This window comes from Bacillus rossius, chromosome 1 (genome assembly GCF_032445375.1).
Source record: "Bacillus rossius redtenbacheri isolate Brsri chromosome 1, Brsri_v3, whole genome shotgun sequence".
In the NCBI taxonomy this organism is placed as follows: Eukaryota; Metazoa; Arthropoda; class Insecta; order Phasmatodea; family Bacillidae; genus Bacillus; species Bacillus rossius.
Genome location: NC_086330.1, coordinates 261065683 through 261084057, shown reverse-complemented (window position 1 = coordinate 261084057; position 18375 = coordinate 261065683). Strand labels below are relative to the sequence as shown.

The window sequence follows — 18375 nt, the reverse complement described above, 5'->3', positions numbered from 1 at the left end:
ATCTATCACCTAAGGATGATGGATCTAGAACCAGTGTGCTTGGTCTTGTATCACTATTAGCATACTAACTAGAGTCTTCAGTCTTCGCAAGAAGCACGCACTGCGCACTGAGTGTACTTTGATGTGGGACAACAAACAAAACGACTCGTAACAACTTCGCTCTGCGCCTCTCCTTCAACGCCTTCCCCTGCGCTTCCTCCCCTACATTCTTTCCTTTCTTTATCCTTTATTCGTCGTGCCGCTCCCTCCCCTTTCACAAGCTCCGCCCAAGTGACCGTCATCTGCGATCGGGTTCTGTGAACATTGGCCGTGGTGTTGTTCAAGACAAATTCTAAACTGATACTAAAGTTCTTGATACTTGAATAGTGTACTCGTTTGCAGTACCTGATACAGGTGTGTATCAGTTACAAAGTAGCAGGTTGATACTCTGCAACCCACCTCTAGCATAACTTTTTAAAATTTGTTTAAGGATTAATGCACTTTTTTTGTGGACCAGTGTAGTGTTATTGTGCATGCCGTCGCACTCCAGTTGAGACGCCGGGACCTGACCTGACGTGCCGTGTGTGTCCGTGTGTTGCAGCGTCGAAGAAGCTGCCGTGCAACCACATCTTCCACACGTCCTGTCTGCGGTCGTGGTTCCAGCGCCAGCAGACGTGTCCTACCTGTCGGCTCAACATCCTGCGCACTCCGGCGGGCCCCCAGCACACACAGCCGCCCGCGCAGCCTCCCGCGCAGCCGGCACAGCCCGGTACTGCAGGGTACAACTGGGGGGTCTTCGGGACGGTGGCAAACGGCCTGCTTAGTTTGGAATTAATCAAGAATGATGGGAAATATTGAAATCTGTAATTTGAGTAAAGTCTTGTGTTACAGTTAAATTTCTGCTAATACTATTTTTTTTTTTCTTCATTCAAATCGAATTTCACAATATTCACAAATATAGAATATTTTTCAAATCATATGTTAACATACAATAATTTTTTTTTTTTTTGACTTCACACAGGAGTCCAAGAAAAATAGATACAAGATACAATAAAATTAAAAAAAAAAAGAGGATTATACATGGAACCATCAACAAATATGTGTAAAATGACGGAAAACTAAAAGAACCTGTGGCATACAGAAAATTTTTTTTATTGAAAGTAGTTTTGTTTATATAACTGATTATATACATAGAATATAGTTAGGGATGGGTCGATTCGATTCTCCGATTCCTCGATACCACCGATTATTAAAAAATTTGGGTACTCAGTATCGGGTACTAAAAAAGGGCAAGGTAGGTTAGGAATCGGTTAAGTTAAGAAAATACACTAGTAATATATTTTCGTCTGAACTTTACTTACTTATTTTAATATATCTTACCTGCCGTATGCGCATAAAATTCCTAATAATGCTCATTATTATTAAATATTAATTTTATACGATTAAAAATAAATAAAAACAATGTTACCGGGCATGTTTAACCTCTAATTAAAACTCCACGATCGAAGAACATTATTCCTCACTCATGTATTAGACGTAAATAAATTGTAAAAAGACTTATTAATTTTATTTGCAGTTAAGAAAAGTCCATTGTTTTTTGTGAAGAAAGTGACGGTTATGAAACGAGACCACATCACGTGTCGTCACCATTTTAGTTGTGAGCCATTCAAGGATGATGGCCTCCACAAAATCTCTGGTGGCCATAAAATATAAAGTCAAGTCGAAACGTATCGATTCGTTGCGTACGGGACAAATTGTATAATGAAAGCAACAATCGATTTTAAAGAATTCTCTGGCCATACCGCCAACAGAGGCTCGTGTTTATTTCTTGCAAAGGAAAACCGTAATAATTACTAGAAAAACACTTGAAAATAGTTTTAGCAAAACAATATTTGTGCCAAATAAATAGCATAAATGCGCAACAATTCACAGTAACCTCAATAGCACGACGGTGAATTACGGCGTAATTCACCGTCGTGCTATTGAGGTTACTGTGAATTGTTGCGCATTTATGCTATTTATTTGGCACAAATATTGTTTTGCTAAAACTATTTTCAAGTGTTTTGCTAGTTTGTTAGTAAAAAAAATGTTCGCCGACTGTCGTTTCAAATTACGATGCGAATGGTCTGATATTGTATCAACATGTCTAAAGTTTGGGAACATTTTCGCATCAATAGTGAAAATGACAAATATGCAATTTGTAATCATGGTAGTGCGCAAATTTCACGGAGCGGTACTTACAAATCTACAACCAATTTAATGAAGCATTTGAAATCCCGGCACACATTACTACCAGAAAAAATAGTCTTTGAAGAAAAACAAACTTTTGTTTACAGCACTGTCACCAACTAAGTCAAAAGGTACCACAGAAAAAAGTAGTGCTATCTTTGAACCCATTTTGAACAAAGATGTTATGTTATCGGCGTTATCGTCTGTTAAAGAACCCTGTCTAAATGTTGAACTTCTTTGTGCACAGCCTAGTACTTACTAGCAAACAAACTTTATGTGAAGATGCTTCTTCACTGGAAATTAAAAAAAAAAACCTCAAAATTTAATCCTAAGTTTATAATTATCCTTTATACATGTTATTATCATTATGTAATGCATTCAATTCTTAAGTAGTTTTAATTATGTGACCAGAATTACCAGGAATCGAAAACTGGAATGACTCGGAATCGAGAATCGAAATTTAGGAATCGGTACCGGTATCGGAATCGATAAAAATGTGTACTCAACCCATCCCTAAATATAGTATTCTTTATAATTATAAATCATAATCACTAATTTGTTAAATTTAAAAACGTGTGAATAATGATTAAAAAAAAACTAAATTTCTCAATGAATCATCTCAATTTAAATTTTTTTTTTGTGAAAATTCCTACATGGTGAAATGATATCTATTGGTAAAAAATAATACATACCCACACAATTTGAAATGTTAAATCGAATACCAAATTATTCATGAATATTGAATACACAATTATTCACGAATATCAAATTTTTTTGATTACTCGCTAACTGCTAGTTACAATAAAAATAACCATTTTAATAGGGGTTCACGAGTAGCATATTTTAAGGTAAAATCCAGTTGGGTAGTGCAAAAACTAGAGTATTTCTGAATCGAGTTTTAGTAGTCAGCAGGTTTTTTTTCTTTGTATTTTTCTTACAAAAAATTGTAAGCAACTAGTACCAATTAATAAAAATAATTAAATAAACTCTTTCAAATTATATTATGAAGCACAGGGACTAAAATGTGTTTAACCACTTGCATTGCAGTTAGACTTTAAATTTTGGATGTTGATTTGGAACATTAAAATGAAAACAAATTTTTACACAAAAACTTGTCATTTTATCGCTATTTTAAATATTCAAATTTTTTATTGCCATATACAATATATGCCAAGTAAAAGAATATTCAGGGTGTATGCACGTTAATATTGTGCTTGTGCTCAGTGGGTGAAGTAGCAGTGCCGTAACATGTAATTTGCCCAATATATATTTCAGTTTACGGTAACTGTGGTGCATGTTTGGTATTGATTGTGCTTATGCAGTAACTATGGTGTTCCTACATTAACTTTAGTTCTTTTTATGGTAGTTCCTTTATGGTAACTATTGTGTTTGTGCAGTAGCTATGGTGCTTCGTCAGTGTTTTTTCGTCAGTCATTGTTCATTTGTCTTCACTTCACGTTTACTTGCACCATTTTTATTTTAAGCAAGGTGAACGGTAAAGTAGACATCTATTTCGTACGTTTCTTTTCAGTAACGCATGGTACATATAAGCTCATTTTAAGAAACAGTTGTTACTGCAGCGAATCCTCAAAAATTTTGAGTATGGCACTTGCATAGAAATTGTATCAATATTTTGTGATTGTAGTATAGGTTAACATAAACAAAGTTATGACTAAGATGCTAAATTACATCCAAACAATAATAAACCATAAATGCAGTACAAAATTATGTAAAATCAGCCACTATTGCTAGCAAATTCAATACTTAATTATCTACATTGTTAATTATAATGAAACAGCGGGAGAATGTAGTGTCTCATGCTGAAGGCACTTAAGTTTTAATGAATACCTTTTTACGTGAATACGTCTTTAAAAATTGCCTCCATAGTGGGAAGCATTTCAAAAAACCAATGATAACAATTCGAGGGATAGAGTTTGGTGTTGCAGCTACATATCTATCATCTCCATCCAAAATTTAATTACACCACTGGATAGCTAAATAGCTAAAGGATCAAATAATTTTTACGCGGGACTGTGACACATCGCGCGCAGTGGAGGGGGAAGCGCCGTCATATTGAGGTCATTTTATTGCGTTTCGATATTTCCATTTAGTATAACTTTTGACTCGGAGAAGCTACGGCATTCGTTTGAATTTCAATTGTCAGCTCTGGTCAAAATCTATCGATTGCATTTATAAAACAGTGTAAAATAGTTACAGTGAATAAATATGGTTAGAGAGGGTGAAAAATCGTAAAAACGATATAGCCGCGAATTAATGTGATTCGTTAATTACTTGCGATTAAATGCGAAAATCCCCTATTCCTGCGAATTGACACTAAAAACGTCTCGTAAACACTTTGCCGGGCAAAACTAACATAAAAAATACATTTTACAATAATTTTTCATGGAAAATTTGACATTTTAAATGTTAATTTTTCACGTACATGTAATCAAACCCTAATATTTACTCTAGAAACAAACCACGCCACCATGTTGCCAAAGAATTGCTGCCAACACTTTTTTCGGCATTGTCAACAACTTTACAAACAATACGACAGAAATAAAATATGGCAGCGGTATATTCTCTCTATGAAATTATCGAAGTTACTGCGAACGACTAGTGTCGTTGAATCTCGTAGGCAACGGTACTACGTCGTTCGATATATCGATTGACGATTCTCGATGTATTTCCATAGCGCCATTTGCTACAGTACACATACGGTGCAGCTTATCTATGCGGTGCAGTAAATCTTTGCTTTGTTTTTACCGTTGGTTTTTACGCTGTTTGTCAACAAAGTGTAGTTTGTGCGGGATTTTTGATAAAGTGCTCACATTTTACCATACAGTAATTGTTTTTACGTCTTTATGATAATATGGGGCGGACCAAGTCCATTTCCGTACATTTGCGCGCATCGGAATATAAGGGCCATCATTTTTATGTTATCAATACGAATATTTTGATGTGCAAGCCGTGCAACCTTCGCATCAACTGGGAGAAAAAGGATACGTCAGAAAAACATATTAAAACATCGGGTCACATTGACAGACTCAAGCAATTTTCTGAGCAAGATGACAGGAAACGACAGGCAACATTAACAACCACACTGCATAACCAAAAAAAAGCAAAAATTGAGAAAGAGAAATTTATTGAAGACTGAAAATGTTTCTCAAGGCTAATATCCCTCTTAGAAAAATCGATGATCCAGCTGTAAGGGAATACATCAACAAGTACATTCCTGGTTCTGGGGACATACCCCAAGCATCTACACTGAGAAAAAATTATGTCCCTGTGGTTGGTGAAGCGCTTATAAAATTCTATAATATTGGTAATAAATGCTATAAAAATGCTACAAGTAAATATTTAAATGCTATAAATGACCAGAATAAATGCTATTTTTCACCCTCTCTAAATATGGTGTTAAAAAAATATATATATAATCAAAAATATATAACTTCAGCTTATATGCGACGCGACTTCTTAGTGTTCAAACATGATTATAACATACATAAAATAGCGTATTTTATATTTTTTATAGAAAATATTACCTGTTACGTACACGTATTCACGTACAACACATGGCCGTGTTCATAACACAGCTACACCCCAAGTTTTTATTCAGTTCTGCATCCACTTATCACATTGCCTACTGAACTGTGTTGTACGATTACCACAATTACTAGGTATATAAGCCTATATTACTTAGGTTTGTAGCAAATATGTTTCATGAATGTTTTATTATGTGTCTAAACCAAACCGTGAACTACTCATTTTTCGAGCTTTCAAGTCAGGCTAGTCGAGTAGGGTGTGGTTAAGAGTTGAGAGTCTTAAGTATTTTTCTCTGAAATGAAGATGGCCATAAAATGCAGTTAACACAATTAAGTGCTTAATGTGCACATAAAGGAACATCACTAACTCGCATTACGAGCACAAAATAACCTGTGATAAAAAAAAATACTTCCAACTATTAACCATGAGTAGGGACCCTTTTATTTCGCGAATGGTTTATTCACGAAATTTTTGTACAAGCATATAGGGTCTACATACAATTTATGTAATTTTTATGGTGTTACAAGCCGTTTATGCGTCGCGAAATTCCGCGAAATTTCATGAAATTTGCCATTTTTCATCAATTCACAACCGTCAGCAGGACTTTGCAACTGACGGATTTTATGTATTTGATGCAAAGAAAAAAATAATGATGTGCAAATTTTGTAACTTCCCAACAAGGGTTTATATTAATATTACAATTTTAAATGTATAAATGTTCAAGTGTTTAAAATAGCAAGATGTTTTCAATATTATCTCATAATGAAAGTTAAAATTAACAGTTAAGTTATTTTCACTTTTCCTGTATTCTTTCCCCCCCCCCTCCCCCCCATAAATGTACCACGTGTTAAGTGAAACAAATTTTATTTACCGCTTTATTAAAAATGTTGACTTTTTACACCGCTTCTACTGTTTTTTTTACACCATTCTTACCAGGTTTTTTTACACCGCTTTCACTAGTTTTTTTGCTTTTTTGCACCACTATTGGTAGTTTTTATTTACCATTTTTCAGGGTCCCTAACCATGAGTAGACTCGCAGGTGCACATAACAAACTAAAATGCATATTATGCATCATAATCACAAAAGGGAACTGCATCCCTGCTCAATGTTACACCAAGGTTTACTTGTTACATCCAACATACTACATGGCCATTTACAAATAGAACTACAATATATAGGTTTTAACACCAGACTGTTGTAGACTCTCCTTTCTTGCAGCATGCTCATCTTGGCTCGACACTTCTAAACCCTTTTGGTATATACACCTGAAAACCCCCCTTCCTGCCTGCCTGTTGCCTCTTAAATGCCTCGGAAAACCATAGATGCAACCAAAACCTTCTGAAATGATCTTAGATGTAGTCTGGCTCACACTTAGACTGCAGTACGGAGTAAATGGCAAACACTGTTGCCAATTGATACTACCTGGCTTGTTAACATTAAGTCTTATTTTGTATACCTTCGTTAATCATAATAAGTTTTAATATTTTTAAACTATTTTATTTCTTGATTTTGAAAGACTTAAAAATATAGCCTATTGATAGTTCATACAGTTGTCATTCTGAAAAAAAAAAATTATAAGCTAAACAGCAATTTGTTATTTACTGGAGAAACTATTTGTAGCAGTCAGTCACTATTAATAACAAGCCATTCCATGATTGTGCTATGCGCAGAAGAGCCAAAAATATTTAAAATCAAATGATTCAAACAAATTTTTAACAAAAATGTTGAAACCAAGTTAGCGTCATTGAATTAGAAATAAAAAATTAAAGTTATCAGATGATGGTCTTGATGAAATATAACAGTAAAATGTATTTCTACTATTCTCATTCAAAATTTTACTCTATAAAAACATTTTTTTAGACACATTTAAAATTTTTTTCGTAACATTAAAAAGTTGTGTCTGAAACTTTTATTCTCTACGGCGTGCATTTGGCAACGAGAACAGAACACACTGAAACAAGGACAGAATGGCATAAATCATGCTTTGGAAAGAGAGAGTAAATGCACACTGCAATCTAAGGAGGAGACATGCTATAGTCTTAAAATAATCTGGCTACACAGGCGACAGATATTGAAGAAGACTTCTCGATATGTTCTTATTTTATTAAAGAAGTACCTAATCTTCGCATGTCATGTTGGTACCCATGCATCTATTCCTAATGATTAATTTAACAGAGGTAATACCACAGCCAGCGTATGACATTCTATGGTTTTTACATGAAAGCACTGTCATTTATGACTAATTCTTGTAAGAGTTTATTTTTTTTCTACATCTCAACTAAAATCCCTGTTATTTCAATCAAAACAAATTTTCATAATATTTTGTGACCTTAACAACGGTCACATCACAGAGTTGTTACCAGATTCCACAAATAATTATGATTACTCTTAGAGAAAATCAATATATATTGTATAAATAAATAGAGCCAGTGTTGAGTGGAGACATCACTTGCTTCCGAACAAGGCAATATGGGCTAGATTCTCGACAGGGTGGGAGATGTAATGCATGCTGCAGTGAGCTGGTAGCTTCACCTACCCACTCATTCCGTAAACATTACATTTCTATCAGCCTTCGCCATCTCTTGTCACCTCGTTTAGATGAGTTGGTTGAAACATAATTCATTCTTCTAGTTTATAAGTAAGTTGTAAATAATGTTGTAATGTGATTTTACTTAAGGAAATTAGATTTGGTTTTGACGGTTGATGCAATTTGTGGAAATATGTTTATTCCTGGGTGTTACAGGTCTCGAAAGTTACGAAAGTCGTTTAACACTTAAATCATGCAGTGCTGAAAAGAATTGCTGTTTTTTCATAATTGTTTTTAATTTGGAATATTTAGACATCATATTAGAGGTTTATGGAGTGTTATTTATATATCATAGAAAGGGATAATCTTACAGATATGTCAGATATATCGGTTCATCTGTATTTGTACGATAATCTGACTCATGTTGCCATTCCTGCATATACAATAATTCTGGAGTTCTCTGAGCTTACGGCACCATAATTTTGGTGATATGCGAAGGGATTTTTTTTGCAACAGTGGAAAGTTTGCAAAGATGGCAACAGTCAACAACGGAACAAGCTACAGTTGTTTTGCCTTTCGCATCACTATTTCAATTATTTGATGTGTAAACGAGAAGCATGCTGCCATATCTTGTGCCTCAGAATTCAAGAAGGTTCTGTAAAAGTTTTTTTTTGATAGTTAGCGCAGAAGTTTGGCAATCTCTCATTCCACCTAAAATATTGGGATAATGATTTTTGTGCATTATGACTTTCATGAATGCCAAAGCATTAAAACTTCAGGAAAGTGTTATTTTCATTAATTTATTCCATCTTATTTTGCAAACAATGGTGAAATTAATGCTACAAATGCTAAAATATTATCCACTGTGTTTCTTGTAGAACATAACTTTTAATTGACAATTTCTGACTGCGATGCATTTATTTCAAGAGGTTTGTTTGGTGTACCATAAAATAAAATTTACCTTCAAAGAGATTTAAGAATCCAAAAATGAAATGCTTATACATATTACAATATGATAATAAGGTAAACCTTTTGTTAAAATAATAAAAATAAATTTATAGCCTTGATTAATTGTAGCTTTTTAAACATTTAAGTGGTTTTCAAACCTTTGTAATTTTTAAACTATGTATTTAATTTACTTTATAGGAGTTAGGATTAATTATTTTGTAATGTAGTATTGGGGTAAACTTTATCACATTTGTTCTGATAATCACAGGTTCCTGCCAATGGAAAATGAATTCATTTTATGTTTAGTTTTGTATATTTTATTTCAATTACCTTCTGTTATATAAATATTTTAAGATAAAGTTCTTGAAAAAGGCTTTAATATGGTTCACCTGGTACCTGTAGACACCCTGCATTAATTCCCTCTGTGAAATTATAAGGAAAATTTTTTTGTAAGGACGGGAAAAATATTTTTGCAGGTGGTAATCAATTCCAGCCGGTTGTGGGTGTCGCCCCGTTCATGGGGCCATTCCCCCTGTGGCAACAGTTTGGGCAGCCGCCCCTCATCGCGGACAACCGACCGCCCGCACCGCCGCCAGCCGGCACACCTGGCACCACTGCTGGGCCCAGTGGTGCCACCACCACGACCACAGCCACCACCACGACAGCGAGCAGCCCAGGTCCGAGCGTCGTGCCCCCTCCACCGTTCCTCTGCCCGCCGTTTCCGTTCGTGCCCTTCAGTGAGTACGGCTGTCTTGCAGTCATATAGTTAGTGAAAAAGATTCATCAAATTTGAGTTCTGACGTATTCAAATTTTTTTTAAAATAAATAGTTTTGAATTTTTATTAATCACAGGAGGTTTCGCATATAATATGCATTATTGTAATAATGTTAGGGATCTAAAACTGGCCAGTGGTTTCTATGATTGATGAGTTGTTTACGTTAACTATTGGGATTGGAAACTGTTTGAACTGACCAGTGTTGAGTGTGTGTGTTTATTGAGTGTTTCTGCATGCTGAACATTGTGTGTGTCTGTATGACTCTGTTCATAGTGTGGCAGCTTCAGTTTGTGTGTGTCTATAGTAAAGTCATGCTATTCTGGAACCACTCGTCTGAACATTCGGTTAATCTGTGTGGGATTAAAAATGTTTTTTTTTGTTAATCCTACATCAGTTTGTTAAAAACTTATATCTACATGTACAATAGTACTAAAACTAAAACTTAGCTGCAGCAAAAGTTCTATTTATGTAAGAAAATTGGATTTTTATTAGAGATGGTTGAGTCTGCAATTTTTTGGGCTGAGTCGAATTGAGCCAAGTTCAGTATTAATACCTTCAAGTCGAGCAGAGTTGAGTCCACACGTAATAATTTTTTAGTTGAGTCAAGTCCTTAAAACTTGAACCGAACTCTAGTAATTGCAGAAATTTTAGCAGACAGTTTAATGTTACTGTTTTTTATGTTAATGTGCCATTAGCATTATATTAAAGTTCATATATGTCTTCAAGGAGCGAGTCATTTGTATCAGGTGAATTATTAAAATAAAACTATGAATTATGCCTGTTTATGATTTCTTTTAAAATTAAGTATTTTATTCCCACTGGATTCTTGAAAACTCAGTAGCTATGAAGGCCTTTAAAGACAAGGAAAATTGTATGGTGTAGTGAATTTCATAATACAAAAATATTGAATGTAACTTTAGCATTTTTCTCATTTTGAATTAATTTAACTAGTGATTAGTCAGTCCCAGTTCTTGGTTCTGCCGGTTCTCAGCAAATTAACAGGCACTGAGAACCATAAATATAATGTCAGTACCAGTACCGGTACCTTGAAAATCATAACAGCTAAACCTTTCCTAGTGAAAATACAATAGACTCCTGGTAAAACGCTGCATTGTATCGCTGGCGACCAACACGCACACATATTTTTAATTTCACTTTAAACCCCATTTGTCAAGAGAATGGTAGGTAAATCTTTGAATATTACAGGAAACAACAACAACCGGCCGTCTCCCCTTCTCTTCCTTCACCACCTCTAGCTGGAAAGGTGACTTAACAGCCTGGTTTCTGGCAGGAAGTGTCCCAGAACTGAATGTAAACAGAGTTTTTTGTGCCGAGATCCTGAACCTTTTTTGTCCCTCTTTTCACTAGCAGACAGAGATGATCATTTTAACTAAAAGTAGACCTATAGAAAAATAACACAAACTCAATATTCTTTTAAAAATTATTAAAAAAATAAACTAGGAAAACTAGGATTTAAAGTTGTCTAATACTAATTAACTGTACGTATTAACATTTCCAGCTTTACATCACTTATAATTAGAGACCCGGAAATTTTGTGACTCATGAATTTGCAAGAAATCACCAAACACTATTAAGGCGGCAGGCAGTTTAACCCAAAAAACATCACTTTCCCAAATGTTGATTAGGATGATATATTATTGTAGAGGGGATTGAGCTATATAGACTGGGTTGGCCGTGCGAAGTAGCCAGTGATAAGATATCTTTCATAGGGGGAGTTGTATAGCTTTTACTATTGTAATTATGACAGTCGAGTTCACAGGCTTACGATAGTCATGACTCATCAAACAATCTATTTACTAAAAACTAAATACATTTTATTTGAATAAATGAGATGTTTTCAAACTCTGTATAACCTTTTATGCGGAGTCAATTTAAAACTCATTTCTGTTAGGTCTTTCCCAAAACATTTGCCATTTATCAAAAATAAATCTTACAAGAATTACGACAACCAACTAAAATGGTAAATTAACAACAGGTTTTTTCTTTTTTTTTAAAGAATTAAAACAAGCTATAAACAAAGGTAATGATAATTATTGTTAAAAAAAAAAAAATTGTGTGACTCATTTTGTGTAAATGTATAAAAATTTTCCGGAAGTTGCACCATGGTAACGGCTACAATAGGTAGTGTTTCTTCGAAATCTTCCTAAAACCAAAGGTAGTTGCTTCATTGTAAGGGGCAACGTCAACAAACATGGAGCCATCATTTATACAAAAAATTACAGAAATTTAATTGAAATAAAACTAATCCTAGCTTGAAAAACAAACGTAAAATTAGAAACAAACTGCCCAGAGTAAAATAAGCATAGTTATATAAAAGTACCTCCTAGTTGTTACTTCTGAAAAAACTTTTTAAAATATAATTTATGGGTTGGGAAGCTTATTACATTACAGATATTCTGTGAACTAAATAAAAACTTCTGCGTAACTGTTGTAAAGGTAAACTGCTTTCTGTTTGACATTTAACTTTTTTTTTTACGCATTTGGTTATCTAAAATGTACTGTGATACCCTGATTGAATTTCCTTTTGTTATATTTGTATCTGCAAACTCTGGTAGTAAACAATTTACCTAGGTATTTTGAATCTTCTAAGTTTGAGAACCATGTCCTTGGCCCAAAATATTGTATCTTTATACTCTGTCCTATATGAGGGCTTCATTTAAGTCTGACATAACAACAAAATAACAAACACTTCATCCTGTAATGTTGAGTTCACATTTTACTAGTAATAATTTGGCATTTTCTGTAACTTCAAGAAAGAAGCTGGTTTTTTTTTCTTTCTTTCTTTCTTTCTTTCTTTCAGTTTCCTTTAGTTCCATTGCTCTTGGTAAAGGACCACATTTCACTTCAATAAGAGCATCTTCGTCCTCCACTAAACCATCTTAACTGACTCCTAAAAACCCATTCTTGAAGTCTATAAATAAAACACATCTTCCAATTATCAAATCAGTTTCTTTTTAAAGTTGTTTTATGTGGCCACACATTCAGTGCAACATGTGAACTTCATTGCTGCTGTGACTACTGGTGGCTTGTAAAGTAACTGCTTGACTAGTTCACAGCATGGTGTTGCATCTATACTCTTGTATACTGTGCCGAAATAGCTTGCAGTGAGATGTACACATTTCATGTCATACCATAAATCACAATCTACCTAACCCACAGTATCACGCATAATTTTGGCTCATCTTTATTCTCCTGTAATCTGCATGAAAATGCTTTACATTTACTTTTTTCTAGGGGTGTGCGGGATCCCGACACTTCGGGAAAAAAGTCGGGAAAATAGGCTTCCTAAAATGCCGGGCAAGAATTTTCTTACTCCCGAATATTTCGGGAAATTGTTTAAAAATGTACAAATGTCTACTAATCACGTAATACATGTTTTATATTAATTCAAACTGTTTTTATAACAATATTTGTTATGGATTCGTATATTTTCGAAGAGTTTCCGTTCTATTTCAGCGCAAAACATCTTTTAAACGTATGCCGATCGTAGCGACAGCTGTGGTGTGCAGTGAATTATGATAATCGTTTACACATATCTAATTGAAATAACATAAACGTGCATGGAGTACATTTACATATTGTATGCATTCATAAATATATTTCTGCGAGGGTACACGTTTGCAAGATACGTGAATAGTTTTATAACGTTTTTGCCGTCATCATTGAACACTTAACCTAAAACCACTATGTGTACATAGACGAAAACCGAAAACAAAACACATGCACGATCCAACCTTTTTGCCAAAGATATAAGAAATACTAGACTTGCGTTTCATAACGAAGCGTAACCTTTCTCATTACTTAATAGCAGTGGCGATGTAGAGAACTGTATTGGCACTGTGAAAAATATGAAATCACGTAGTTTTACACCACTGCTCAAGAGTATTTAAACATCTATGATTTTGCTTTGGGAAAAATAAAATAGTTGTTTAGTTTCGCGGGCTTTGTCGGCTGACGTTACGTTTTTAAGGCTTGTGCAAAGTATCTGTTCCTCATTTTCGATATTGTTGTATATTAAAACAAATAAACTAGCAGCCTACAAATAATGGAGGTCGCAACCGATCAGCCTGTTACTTGTAAACTAGGGCTGAACCCATCACTAAATTTGCCGATCATTCCAATACCGATCATTTGCGCCGATGACCAGCGCCGATCATTGCCGATCAGACAATTTAAGAATTATATAGCTTGTTTGATGTTAATAATAAAAATCTAAAAAAAATTTTAATGAAAAAGTTACTTTATGATAACTTACCATTTATTTAACACTTACAATTTGTTCATTGGTTTTTAAAAATAAACAATAATATATTGTATGCTAAGTACATATTTCCTATTTCTACTATTTCTAGACCTTCCCACTAGACATCTGCGAATTGTGATTTTTCAGTTCGAATCAAATTTGAATCGAATTAAAAAAAAAATTCACGAGTTTCGAATTTTTTTTCGAATCGAATTTGCAGATTTTTATTAAAATAACATGGATCATTAAAAAAATTTAACATACCACCTTTGAAAAACTTGTCACATATTTCACAATTTAAATCAAGTAACTAAAATTAAAGTGAGACTATTTTGAAGAAGCACAACCAGATTCTCAAAAATTAAAAAAAAAAAAAAAAAAAAGGGAAGTGAAAGAGCATATAATAAAAGTATTTTAGCATTTTTAGCATTTTTTTTTCACAAATACCGCTACTCTACATATTTACCAAAATTATGTCTATAGTACTAACATAAATCACTTCGCAAATCATTTCAAATTGTCATGGAGAAAGGTGAGTTCATCGACATGGTGCGGCAACAACAATTCTCTGCGGCTGGTAACTATGTTGCCTGCTGTAGAGAAAACTCTCTCACTTGCCACCTTATTTGGCATGTTTGACTTTCAAGGATAAAAATATTAATAAAAATATCACAGCATAAGGAAGTGGTACAAAAGAAAAAAAAATTTACCGTTTTTATGGCGTAAGCATCGCACATTTTATTCTAAAATCAAGTTTATAATTAGGGTGAGACCGTGGGTTCACTCTTAGCTGAGTTTTGAAATAAACAAACACCATCGTATCACTGCGCCGCGTCAGCAAATGATAAGCTGAATTCATCTTGCGCGCCAAGCACTAGTTGCAACACACACACTTCAGTACAGTCGGTGCTAATAAAATAACGGAGAAGTAATATAACAGGAAGCACCGTAGCACTTGGTTCAGCGTGGGTGGTTCATTTGCGAAGAAAAAACTATGCAATTTACGCCTAAAAGGGGTCTTAACAAAATCATCACAAGTTTTGATAACAGGATATTCAAGTTTACTTTTCTTCCCGGGAGTTGTTAATGTCCCAGTGTCTTGTAATTCTTTCCTTGCACGAAGCACACTGCTCTTCGAAACACTCGTAAATTCTGCAGTTAAACTCGCGATATCGTTCACACGACAATTCGGATATTTGTCTGAAAATGTTTTTAAAAAATTCAACACAATAGTTTTCTGTGCACTTTTCAAAGGCTTTCCCGTTCTGTGCTTTACAAAACCTTGTCCGGCGTCAGCCATAACAAACCGTGCGCGCGTGAATCCGAAATACAACTGTTGCGCCGGGCATCAACTGTTCACTGTACACACGGCGTCTGCTAAACTCTCACAGGGGTTTCCCCCCCTTTTCTTTGGTGACCCAGCGCTCTAGCCGATTAGGCCTTACCGCCCTGGGGCCTCCATGGGCTTGGATGCGGATATGCTGCTAACATAATGTAAGTAATTACTTGCTGACACATTAAACTGTATTGGATATTAATGGTGAAATGCTATAATTCTATATTACAACAATTGTTATAAAAAAGGCAGTGTTTAAATACTTACAAATGGTACGTAACCAAGGGACTATTTCTTGCGCACGTATAATATGCGCGGTGGCCGGCAGCCAATGAAAATGTTTGTTTACAAGAGACTTTGTTTATTCCAAAACTCAGGTAAGAGAGAATGGAGAATACTATTATGCAAAAAAAAATGTAAAGTAATCCATAAAAACAAAACCTATTCATGGAAAGTACGTTTATTTAAAAAGTAGACTTTGCGAATGCAAGCTAAATAATTTAAATTAATTAGTGATGCAATAAAACCATTTTATTCAACGTAAAAAAAAAACTCGTAACAAGAAGGTGATTTGTAACTATACGCATAACGATCGTGCGGGTTAACTCGGTTCCTGAGAGCGCGCGCGTACCATGCAGTCTGCAAGCTATCGATATCAATTTTCGACTACGTATGCGCGCTCTATACATGAATACAGGAATCAACACAACCAAACTGGCGCTGCTTAAGTTTTTATAAGCGGTATGAAGCATCTCCCGAGATGTTAAAGATGAAGTTTATAGCTTTTAAAAACATCTTTAAAACACGATTTACACATCAGATTACTTTGTAATAGGATTAATTAAGTTAGTAAGCAGTTTTATCAGAACGAACGGCATAAACTGCGTAAAGCAATAGGCGCGTTGTAAACAACGGGATTTCATTGCATTACATCAAATGAGGTTAAAACGGGACAGAAATAAAATGGTCCAAATAGCGGGAAAACGTAAATAATGGTAACGTAAATAAGGGGTTTCGATGTATAATTTTTTTGTAAGTGGAAGATGTAATCGTCCATTTACATTTATTTTAAAAATGGGGGAGGGGGATGACTTATATTAGTGTACCCGGGCCAGATTTTGCAAGTTAAATTATTGTAAAATGAATTCGATTCGAATTTACGAATCGAATATCAAAAAATTTGAACTCAAATTCGGAAATTTCAAATATTCGCAGAACCCTACTTCCCACCCCACAAACCAAAGTGCCCATACAACACTTTTCACAGGTCTTGAAAATAAGTGCTTTATAATATCTACAAAAGATTTTCCAAATAAATAACTAAATGCTACTGCAATACTAAGAGTGCAACACAATATGCAGTACACAAATTCAGTGACACACACAGTAATTCTTGATGAATTGTTTTAAAAATAAACAGTATATCATGTGTTGATATTTAATATGCCTAGGTTGTGACATTTCAAGCATTGATTTTTTTGGAACATGGAACCGATGGTTTCTTGCTTCGCGGTTACAGTTGGAGTGCATGTAGTAGCTCGAAAATTACTTCTGGTGAGCTACTTTTGCTGGTTGAAGGTAATGCGGGACATGGTGAAATTTCACTTAGCGAAATTTTATTGTAATGGAGTGAACGGAGATGCCTCGATAAATTTGTGGTTGTAAATCCCCTGCTGTTTGTACCACCACGAGATATTCCCGCACCGCAAAACAAACATGTTGCTTTTACACTGTCTTTATGTGGCAGTTTAAAATATTTCCACACGAAACTACTTTTATGTGCCATTGTAACCAACAAACTTTTAAAGAATCACTAAAATAGACAACAACGTCATCGGACTATGACCATAGATAAACACACTACGGCATATATAAATACCAGCAGTGATCCAAACTGTGTTCCAAGGGATATATCACAGTGTTTCTGCTCGTTCCCCCACGTACTGATATGCAATGGAACACACCCTAGAGAATACGAAAGTTGGTTAACCTGCAGGCGAATGTTTTGATTTGTATTTTGTGGTCAACACACATTATTCTATGGCTGTGGTTTCGTAAGTGCAATAGACGTAAGATAAATTAGTATTATTTCATAAAAAACGAAATTTTTATTGTGAATTATTAAAAACTCAATAAAATATTTTTTTGGCATGTTTTAAAATACCCATATGCAAATTAATATTGTAAATTTGTGTTTTTGTTGATACGTGATTGTAGGCCTACCTTATTTAGTTATTTTGTAAGTAAAATTGAAATGTACAACTTTGCATCTTTCAGCTTAATTCAGTATTTATTAATTTTGATTTAGTATGTAATGATCGGCGTTTGGTGATCGTTAAATAACTTGCAGATCGGTACTGATGCCGATGTGTTAAAATCGGCTGATTATTGTGATCTGTGATCGGCATCGGCCCAGCCCTATTGTAAACCTAAAGGTGTTTGGAAGTATTTTGAACGTCTGACAGACAGTAAATCCCTGGCAAAGTGTGTCTCGTGTGGAAAATTTTTGAGATGCGAGCATGGTAGCACGTCTGGATTACTAAGACATCTCAATCAACATCCCTCTATAAAATAAGAATTCGAGGATACTAAAAAAAATGAAGTCACCGCTGGAAAAAGGGCAAGTGAAGCAGACACAAAAAATAGCAGCAAAAAAAAAGCTAACTTTGCAAGAAACATTTAAATGCAAATGGCCATATTCTCATCCACGTGCTGAAAAGTTGGCCCACGCCATTGGAGAATTAATCGCCAGCAGCTTCTTGCCGTACA

General features: G+C 34.7%; 1 protein-coding gene across 2 annotated transcripts in view; it reads left to right on the top strand.

Moving 5' to 3' along the window:
* Window positions 1-18375, top strand: part of LOC134527525 (E3 ubiquitin-protein ligase synoviolin B) — a 118597-nt gene that overhangs the window by 53029 nt on the left and 47193 nt on the right. For both annotated transcript variants that reach the window (XM_063360269.1, XM_063360270.1), the window contains exons 8-9: window positions 581-748; window positions 9707-9967. In XM_063360269.1, the coding sequence (XP_063216339.1) occupies window positions 581-748; window positions 9707-9967 (429 nt within the window). The remainder of the gene's footprint in view (window positions 1-580; window positions 749-9706; window positions 9968-18375) is intronic.